The sequence below is a fragment of the Saimiri boliviensis genome, chromosome 9, assembly GCF_048565385.1.
Source record: "Saimiri boliviensis isolate mSaiBol1 chromosome 9, mSaiBol1.pri, whole genome shotgun sequence".
NCBI lineage: Eukaryota > Metazoa > Chordata > Mammalia > Primates > Cebidae > Saimiri > Saimiri boliviensis.
Genome location: NC_133457.1, coordinates 72057570 through 72068079, shown reverse-complemented (window position 1 = coordinate 72068079; position 10510 = coordinate 72057570). Strand labels below are relative to the sequence as shown.

At 40.3% G+C, this 10510-nt stretch overlaps 1 protein-coding gene across 12 annotated transcripts in view; it reads right to left on the bottom strand.

Moving 5' to 3' along the window:
• ZNF337 (zinc finger protein 337) overlaps positions 1-10510 on the bottom strand; it is a 31320-nt gene that overhangs the window by 2835 nt on the left and 17975 nt on the right. For 9 of the 12 annotated variants that reach the window (XM_010330756.3, XM_010330755.3, XM_003942913.4 and 6 more), the window contains 2 exons: positions 8734-8860; positions 8307-8402 (listed from right to left, as the gene is read on the bottom strand). In XM_010330756.3, the coding sequence (XP_010329058.1) occupies positions 8307-8402; positions 8734-8860 (223 nt within the window). Of the gene's footprint in view, positions 1-8306; positions 8403-8733; positions 9054-10510 lie in introns of all 12 variants that reach the window. The other 3 variants (XM_010330758.3, XM_074406141.1, XM_074406139.1) reach the window with 2 other exon arrangements.

The following is a 10510-nucleotide window of genomic DNA, read 5'->3' as shown; positions in this document are numbered from 1 at the left end:
CTGGAGAAGATACCAATAATGAGACAGAATCAGTAATGAAAAGCCTTCAATCAAAGAAAAGCCTAAGACCAAATTGCTTTACTGCTTGCTTCTAGCAAACTCTTAAGAACAACAAACACCAATTCTTCTCAAACTATTCCAAAAAATTGAGAGGGGGCGGAATTCTTTCTAACTCATTTTACAAGGCTAGCTTTATCCTGATACTAAAACCAGACGAGGACATAGCAAAAACACAGAACTACTAGCCAATAACCCTGATGACCATTAATGGAAAAATCCTCAACAAAATACTAGCAAACCAAATCCAACAATACAGAAAAGACAATACACCACAATCAAGTGAGATTTATCCCGGGTATGCAATGATGGTTCAACATACACAGATCAATACTTGTGATACATCACATCAACACAGTGAAGGAGCAAAAGATATATGATCATCTCAACAGATACAGAAAAAGATTTGATACAATTCAAAATCTGACTAGGATAAAAACTTTTATTTTTTTAAGACATGGTCTCACGCTGTTGCTCAGGCTGGAGTGCAGTGGCGTGATCATGGCTCACTGCAGCCTTGACCTCCCAGGCTTAAATGATCCTCCCACCTCAGCTTCCTGAATAGCTGAGTTACAGGTGCCTGCCTGTAGTTAAGCCACAGTTGCCATTGCCTGGCTGATTTTTGTATTTTTTGTAGAGATGTGGTTTCATGATGTTGTCCAGGCTGGTCTCGAATTCTTGAGCTCAAGCAATCTGATCACCTTGTTCTTAAAGTGCTGAGATTATAGGCATGAGCCACTGCACCCAGCCAATGATAAAAACTCTTAACAAATCAGGTGTACAGGCAACATATCTCAACATAATATAAACAACATGTTCCAAACCCACAGCAAACTTCTTAGTGAATGAGGAAAAGATAAAAGCCTTTCCTCTGAGAACTGGGAGATTTGAATGTCTACTTTCACCACTCTTATTACCATAGTTCTGGAAGTCCTAGTCAGAACTATGGTAAGAGAAAGAAATAAGGCAAGAAAAAGAAATAAAAGGCATCTGAACTGGAAAACTGAAGTCAAATTGTTTCTTTTTGCAGATGACATAATCTTACATGTAGAAAACCTAAACACTCTGAAATGATGAATGAATTCAATAAAGCTGCACAATATGAAATCAGAAGAAAAATCAGTAGTGTTTCTATATGCCAATAATAACCAGCTGAAAAAGAAATCAAGAAAGCAATCTCATTTATAATTGATACAAAAAAGTATATGAATAAACTTAACCCCAAATTCAATGTTCTCTATAATAAAAACAAAATAGTGATGAAAGAAATAAATGAGGACACAAACAAATGAAAAGACATCCCATGTTCATGGAGAAAATAATACTGTTGAGATGACCATACTGACCAAAGCAATCTAAAGATTCACTGCAATACCTATTAAAATACCAGTGACATTCTTTATAAAAATAGAAAAAATACTTCTAGAATTCATAAGGAACTGAAAAGACCTCCAATAAGCAAAGCAATAGTGAATATAAGGAACAAAGTGGGAGGCATCATACTACCTCACTTCAAAATATAATACAAAGCTAGTGTCACCAAAAGAGCATGATATTGAGGGACTATGTTAACTTCTCTTCCTGGGTCCACAAGTGGGGGTGGTTTCAAAGGCAGAAATTTTCCAGTGACATGCCCGACCTGCATTCATTCACATCCCCATCAAGGAACTAGAGTTCTTTGTCTAACTTTCCCATGTACGGGAAGGGTAGACAGCCCAGGTGAGCTTCCTTTGTTTAGAAAGCCTGCCAAAAGCCTTGGAAGGAGGGGCTCTCTTGTGAGCCAGGCAGCCAATCCAGCATCAGAGTTGAAGATCAATCACTCCAGAGGAAGTTTGGAAAAACTCCTTTCACTGGATGAGAACTTGAATGGGGCGGGGGTAACTCTGGGGTTAAATTCCCCCTACTCCTTTACCTATAGGATTTCCCTCTCTGGTATCCCCTTCCACGGGCCACGTGGGAGCCTTCTCTCTCTCTCTTTCTTTACCTGTGCAGACTCCATCTCTGGATCCCCTCACACAACAGTGTGGGAGTTCTTTCTTTCTCTATTTCTCTTTTTCTCTCTCTCTGCTTAATACCTTTCTGCCAAACTCTTTGGGTCTGATATTTACTTGAACAATATCACTGCACTGCCAAGGTCTCCTCCCCATTCTTGGGTAAGTGAGAGCCCAAGGATCTGGAAAAAAACACATCCGATCGTGGAACAATTAGCATCTTTGGGACACCCCTGCAACTTGCTCCTGTCCCCCGGTTACAGTGTTGGTCTAAAAACAGACACTGGCCAGGCACAGTGGCTCACACCTGTAATCCCAGTGCTCTGAGAGACTGAGGAAGGTGGATTGCTTGAGGCTAGGAGTTTGAGTCAAGCTTGGGCAACACAGCAAGACCCCATCATTACAAAATATTTTAAAAAATTAGCTGGGCGTGGTGGCACATGCCTGTAGTCCTAGCTACTTGGAATTTGAGACAGGAGAATCACTTGAGCCAAGGAGTTAGAGGCTGCAGTAAGCTATGATGGCACCACTGCACTCCTGCCCATGTGGACAGAGCAAGACCCTGTCCATAAAAACAAAAACAAAAAGGAAATACACATACACCAATAGAAGAGAATAGATAACCTAGAAGTAAATCCATGTATTTACAGCCAACTGATTTTTGACAAAGGCACTAAAAACACACCTTAGGGAAAGGACAGTATCTTTAAATGGTGTTAGAAAAAGTGAATTCTAAAATGAATAAGAATGAAATTAGATGCTTGTCTCTCATAATATACAAAAATAAACTCAAAATAGATTAAATACTTAAACATGAGTTCCAAAATTATAAAACATTTTGAAGAAACACAGGAGAACTGCTTTAGGACACTGGACTAGACTAGCCATGTTTTATGGCTAAGACTTCAAAATCACAGGCAACAAAGGCAAAAATACACACCAGACTACATCAAACTAAAAAGCTTCTGCACAGCAAAGGAAAGTATCAACAGTGAAGATACAGCATGTAGAATTGGAGGAAGTATCTGCAAACTATTCATCTTACAAGGGACTAATATACATAATATATAAGAAGTCAAACACAACAACAACAAAATAATCCAACTAAAAAGTGGGAAAAGGATCTGAATAGACATTTCACAAAAGAAGACATACAAATGGGCAACTGATATATGAAAAAATGCTCATCACCACCAATCATCAGGGAAATGCAAATCACATTGAGAGATCCTCTTACCCCAATTAGGATGGCTAATATAAAAAAGACAAAAAATAACAAATAATGGCAAAGATGCAGAAAAAAGGCAATAATTATACAGTATTGGTATATAATTAGTATAGCCATTAGGGAAAATGGTATGGAGGTTCCTTAAAAAATGACAAATATTTCCCCTCCCTGTGTCCATGTATTCTCATTGTTCAATTCCCACTTATGGGTGAGAATGTGTGGGGTTTGGTTTTTCTGTTCTTGTGTTAGTTTGCTGAGAATGACGATTTCCAGCTTTATCCATGTCCCTGCAAAGGACAGGAACTCATCCTTTTTTATGGCCGCATAGTATTCCATAGTGTATATGTGCCATATTTTCTTTATCCAGTCTATCATTGATGGGCATTTGGGTTGGTTCCAAGTCTTTGCTACTGAGAACAGTGCTGCAATAAACATACGTGTGCATATATCTTTATAACAGAATGATTTATAAACATTTGGGTATATACCTAGTAATGGGATTGCTGGGTCAAATGGTATTTCTATTTCTAGATCCTTGAGGAATCGCCACACTGTCTTCCAAAATGGTTGAACTAATTCATACTCCCACTCACAGTGTAAAAATGTTCCTATTTTTCCACATCATCTTCAGCATCTGCTGTCTCCTAACTTTTAAATGATCACCATTCTAACTGGCACAAGATAGTATCTCATTGTGGTTTTGATTTGCATTTCTCTAACGACCAGTGATGATGAACTTTTTTTCATGTTTGTTGGCTGCATTAATGTCTTCTTTTGAGATGTGTCAGTTTATATACTTTGGCCACTTTTTGATGGGGTTGCTTTTTTTCTTGTAAATTTGTTTAAGTTCTCATTAGATTCTGGATATTAGTCCTTTGTCAGATGAGTAGATTGCAAAAATTTCCTCCCATTTTCACATGTACCCCAGAACTTAAAGTATAATAATAATAAAAAAAGAAAACACAAATGCAAAATAAACAAAAATGAGAAAAAAAAACCACACCAAACTTACAAATAGAACTATGATGCAATCCAGTAATTCCACTACTTCATAATTATCCAAGGGAAAGGAAATCAGTATGGCAAAAGGATATCTGCACCATGTTAACATTAGCATTCACAATAGCCTAGATAATGGAATTAACCTAAATGTCCACCAATTGTTGAATGGATAAAGAAAATATAGTACATATATATAATAGAATGTTAGTCAACCATAAAGAAAAATAAAATTCTATCATTTATAGCGATATCATTAGAACTGGAGTTCACTAAATTAGGTGAAATAACCAGGCACAGAAAGCCAAATATTGCATGTTGTCACTCATACGTGGGAGCAGAGGCTAGGAAAAAGAGAGGGAAGGGAGAACAAAGAGCGGTTGATTCTGGGTACAAAAATACAGTTAGAAGAAATAAGTATTTGATAGCACAGTAGGGTGACTATAGTTAACAGTAATTTATATTTCAGAATAGAAAAAAATTGACAATGTAGAGAAATGATAAATATTTGAGGTTATGGATATCCTGATTTGATCATTACATATGGTATGCATGTATGAAAATATCCCATCTACCCCATAAATAATGTACAATTATTATGTATCAACAAAAAAAGAATCCCCCCAAAACTAATACAAACATTAATAGTAGCCATCTATGAAGGGGAAATATTTATATATAAATGGAGAATAATAAATAATTCTCTTTTTTAATACAGAAAAATGAATATTCACATTAAGAAAGGAAAAATTAAAGTGAAAATAGAAATAGCAAACCGATAGAAGATACTGCTGGTTCATATGACAGTCAATGTGCTTATTATTCAGGAAAAATATTCCAAAACTGATCAGATATATGATTATATGAGCTTTCCTACATCATTTATATAATTTTAATTTTTCTGGTTACTCAGATAATCAAAGTTTGCTGATTCTGTAAAGTTACAGGGTAACTTACAGTAATGTTATTTCAGGCCTACCCACATACATCCCAGCTTCTCATACCTGCACTGAACAGTAAGAAATAAATGTCTGCTGTTTAACCCTCCCAGTCCATGGTATTTTGTCATTTCTATAATACTTGAGATGATTAAGAAAGGAGTGTCTTACAACCTATGCAAACTGAGGGAGTGGCACCAATCATAAATTCCAAAGCAGAGACCTCATGCATGTGAAAACTCAGTGAAGCCAGCTCCAAATTTCTCCGTGGATGTGCCCACATTTTTTATGGGGTGGTGGGAAGCAAGGAATGGGAAAGAACTCCGCAGTCTATATGAAACTGCTTTTTTTGCAGACAATGGGACAGAGTCAACAACAACCATACAAAAAATCAACCTGCTAATCTTCTGATGGAGAGTATACTGTGTAATTCCACTTACATGAAGTTCTAAAACAGATGAAATTAAGGCGTATTGAACAAAATCAGAATAGTAATTTTCTCTGGTGTACTGGGAGTGGGAAATGACTGGAAAAAGGCACAAAACACTTCTAGGAAGAGAGTAATTGTTCTGTGTTGTCATAGAGGTCCAGATTACACTAAGTTATGCATCCGTCAAAGCTCATCAAATGTTACACTTAAGATTTATGCATCTTACAATACATAAATCCTAAAAAGAACTACAAAGAAACATTATAATACTACTTATTGATAAGCATGCTGAATGTTTATGAGTAAAGGGTAATAATGTCTGCAATATTAAACAGCATCAAAAGGAAGATGGACTCAAGGATGGAGAGAGCAATACACAGCTGGGTAAATAAGCAATAAAGAATAAGGAGCACAAAGCTACATGTTGACTGTAGGTGATAGGTTGTCAGGTATTCATTCCATAAGCCTTTCAACTTCTTAGTATGCACACAAATATAACTGTTCAACATTTGCTTCACAAAAAAATGCTGTAGGGAAGAAAGTATTATAGGATGTAAACTCAAAATATACATGCTATGAAATAAGGAAAGTTAAATGAGGGTTACAGTTACCAAAAAAAATCTTAGGAACTAATACTAATATTAAATGAAATAGATTAAAATATAGTAAATATTAGGTTTTACAGATGAAATATGATGACCAGGATTTGCTTCAAAATAATCCAGGAATTGGAGATGAGGGTGAGAGTTTCCCTGTGAACTGATAAAATTATAAAAATTCTAACCTTGCACGTATTTTAACAGTAGGCTAAAATATAGAAAGTAAGTGCTACAAAACTTAGTAGATATGGAACAATCCACCATGAATACAGAAGATGTAAAAATCATCTCTTCAAGTATTGCACAGATAGTTCAAACTGCCCTCCTTAAAAATAAATCTATAAAGACACAGAAGAGTTAAACAACACCACAAATCTTTATTTTGGTCAGACATGGTGGCTCACATCTGTAATCTCAGCACTTTGGGAGGCCAAGGAGGGTGGATCACCTGAGGTCAGGAGTTCAAAACCAGCCGGGCCAACATGGTGAAACACCATCTCTACTTTAAAAAAAAAAAAAAAAAAGTTACCCAGGCATGGTGGTGGGCACATGTAATCCCAGCTACTCAGGTGGCTGAGACAGGAGAATCACTTGAACCTGGGAGGTGGAGGTTGCAGGGAGCCAAGACTGCGCCATTTCACTCCAGCTTAGGCAACAAGAGTGAAACTGTCTCAAAACAAAAAACCAGAAAAACAATGGTTGGGCGCGGTGGCTCATGCCTGTAATCTCAGCACTTTGGGAGGCTGAGGTGGGCGGATCACAAGGTCAAGAGATCGAGACCATCCTGGCCAACATGGTGAAACTCTGTCTCTACTAAAAATACAAAAATTAGCTGGGTGTGGTGGCACACGCCTGAGGTCCCAGCTACTTGGGAGGCCGAGGCAGGAGAATCACTTGAATCCAGGAGGCAGAGGTTGCAGTGAGCTGAGATAGTACCACTATACTCCAGTCTGGCAGGAGAGCGAGACTCTGTCTCAAAAACCAAACCAAACCAAAACAAAACAAACAAAAAACCACAACTTTATATCTTTAAATCTTTGTATCTTTATAACCTTGGCCTAGGAACGATTTCTTTTTTTTTTTTTTTTTTGGAGATGGAGTCTCACTCTGTTGCCAGGCTGGAGTGCAGTGGCACAATCTTGGCCCACTGCAATCTCTGCCTTGCAAGTTCAAGCTAGGAAGGATTTCTTAAACAAGACATAAAAGAAACTTCCAGTTACTGAAGGAGAACTGCAGCTGAGTAATCAAAATCTGTCTATACATTTTCCAAATAGGATATAAAAATCAATAGAAACAGATGACCCCTGAAACTGACACATAGCAAGATAGAGAAAACTACAAGTTTATCATTGTCATAAGCAGAAAACTTAACACCACTTTTCAGTAGTCTTCTGTGGTCCCACTGTGAGGAGTGAGGGAAGCCTGCAAAATAGCATGAAAAGAGAAGAGAGGAACCCAAGGCCTAACTATGAACTAAAACTGCTCCAAGAGAGAACAAGTCTACCCTAGAGGTAAGAATCATCATCATCATCATCATCATCATGAGTCCTGATGAACCACAGCAGTGACTACCAGGACTTAAGAGGGTACACAATTCTAGACCACAGCCCCACTCAGGCAGTACATCTGGAGGAAATGGGGGAAGGAGGAAGATGAAGTGACCTTTGGCAAGAGTAGTACTGCTTATAACATTAAACCAGAAGTAAAACAGCTATGGGAATTGAAGAAGGAGAATAATGGACAAAGGTTTTAAGACTACCCAGACAGTATTAGGAAGGAGCAATAGACTTAGGCTTGCAGTTAGGTGATCACGAGGAAAGTCACAAATGGGGAGACTGAGTGGGAGAAAGAAGCTTAGCAAATGGGGGGAAGGAGGCTTCCTGGGAGGAGTCCAGGGACCCCAGGAGAACCTCTCACTCAGCAAGGACTGGAAGGAAGGCAGGGCCAGGTGGTCTGAAGAGCAGCCAAGGAGGCCAGAACAGCTTCCAGGTACCCTGGCCTCAGAGAAACCTCCTCCCTCCCGAAAGACTGTGTCTGTGCTGTCTACCTTGTCCTTCCCCTCACCTGCATGGGGGCCCGGCTGGCATCTTCTCTCTTCTCCCCAGGGTGCTTCCCCTTGCTCTAGCCGCCTGATGAGTTCTGGTTTAGAATGGAGAATTCCTGCTCACAGGGAAAAAAACCATGAGGTGATTCCTGGTTGTAGGCTCCAAGGGCCACTTGCTGGAGCTACTCAGGGCAGGAAGGGAGTGAGTCTCAGAGGGGGAAAGTTCAGGAGGATCCTGTCTACCATGCTTAGATACAAGCCCCCAGGAGAGCCCCAGCATGGGGAGAGAAGCCTGCAGGTGCCCAGTGGCAGCCTGTATGAAACTACCAAAGCCAGACCCTCCCCAGGAGAATAGAGAAAACAACGTCCTTGTCTCTGAAACTAACCCTATGGCAACATCAGAGGCACCACAAGCCAAATGTTAAACCTAGGGGAAGCCACACTTACCTAGTGAGATCAGGTGGCTGTAGTTCTCCAGTGTCACCTCCTTGTACAGGGCCCTCTGAGTAGGGCTCAGCAGCCTCCATTCCTTCTGGGTGAAATCCACAGTCACATCCCCAAATGCCATGAAAGACTGTAACACAAAACCCAGGCCTGCTCACCAGGGACAGCAATGCACTCAGGCAACTGTAGGGTTCCAGGATCTGCCACCTGTGCCTGGAGTTCCAAGGCCTCCATCTCTGCCTTGCCCCAGTATTTATGGTACTAGGTACTTTTCATGGGGCTTCCTAGAAGCACAGAATTCAAACCTGCATGGAGCTTTAAACCTAGGCAGGGAGAAGAGAAAAACTCAAAAGTTAAATGACAATGTTTCCTACAAACATATGAACAGTAAATAACATACTACTAAAGTTTTATGGTACCCTGGGCCATCTTCTGAGTTAGAACTCCATGAATTTATAAATGAGGAAGATACAGCTCTCATGGATCTTCTGACAAAATGAAAATCGATCATTTGGGACCTGCCCTGGAACATGTAAATCTCCACTGCAGGATCACAGAATTCAGATCCAGCCTAGATCTGATTTCTACCAAAAATCCAATGCCTTATAGGGCAGTCTGAGCACATCTGAATTAGTGGATGGAGCACTTTTGAAAGAGCCCTTCTCACAGTACATCTGTTCTGCAACTATACACATGACTAGTCTGGCATATCTGTAGGTGCTTGATGAATTTAAATTCCATTCATGGCCAATTGCAGTGGCTTGCTCCTGTAATCCCAGCACTTTGGGAGGCAGAGGTGGGCAGATCATTTGAAGTCAGGAGTTCAAGATCAGCCTGGCCAATGTAGTGAAACCCTGTCTCTACTAAAAATACAAAAATTAGCTGGGTGTGGTGGTACATGCCTGTAATCACAGCTACTTAGGAGGCTGAGGCAGGAAAATCACTTGAACTTGGGAGGTGGAGGTTGCAGGAGCTGAGATTGTGCCACTGTACTCCAGCCTGGGTGACAGAGTTAGACTCTGTCTCAAAAATAAATAAATAAATAAATAAATAATATTCCATTTGTGAAGCTCATCAGGACTACTAGACTCATGAGTCAGAAAGCCTCTCCTCTGACCCTTAACTGTCCATCTCTATTTCCCCCATCACTGATCTTTCATGTCATACTTACTGCAAAGATCCTCAAAATCCAGGCAGGCTGGGCATGGTAGCTCATGCTTGTAATGCCAGCACTTTGGGAGGCTGATGCAGGAATGCTTGCATCCAGGACTTGGAGATCAACCTGGGCAGCATAGCAAGACCCCCAACTCCACACATGCACAAAATAAAAAATTAGCCAAGCATGGTGGCCGGTGCCTGTAGTCCCAGCTAGTTGGGAGGCTGAGATGTGAGGACTGTTTGAATCTGGGAGGTCAAGGCGGCAGTGAGCTATTATTGTGGCACTACACTCAGCTTGGGCAACAGTGAGACTCTGACCACCATCCCCAAACACTCCCCACCCCAAAAAGCAAAAGAAAAACCAAGAAAACCCCAAACAGCTTGAAGATCAAGTTGGGCTCCTCAGGCTGGCATCCAGGCCTCCAACCTCAAGAGGGTCAGAGGTAGCCAGCACAGAAACTTTCAGGAACAGTCAGATGATAGGCGCCAATGAGAGAGGTAGGTGGGAGCTATCTCAGCAGTTTAGGCCACACTGTGAGGGGTCTGCAGGAAGTGGCAGAGCTGTGGGAGGTGGCAGTACTACACTGTCAAACCGTAAGGACCTTGGTGAGCTTGGGCATCT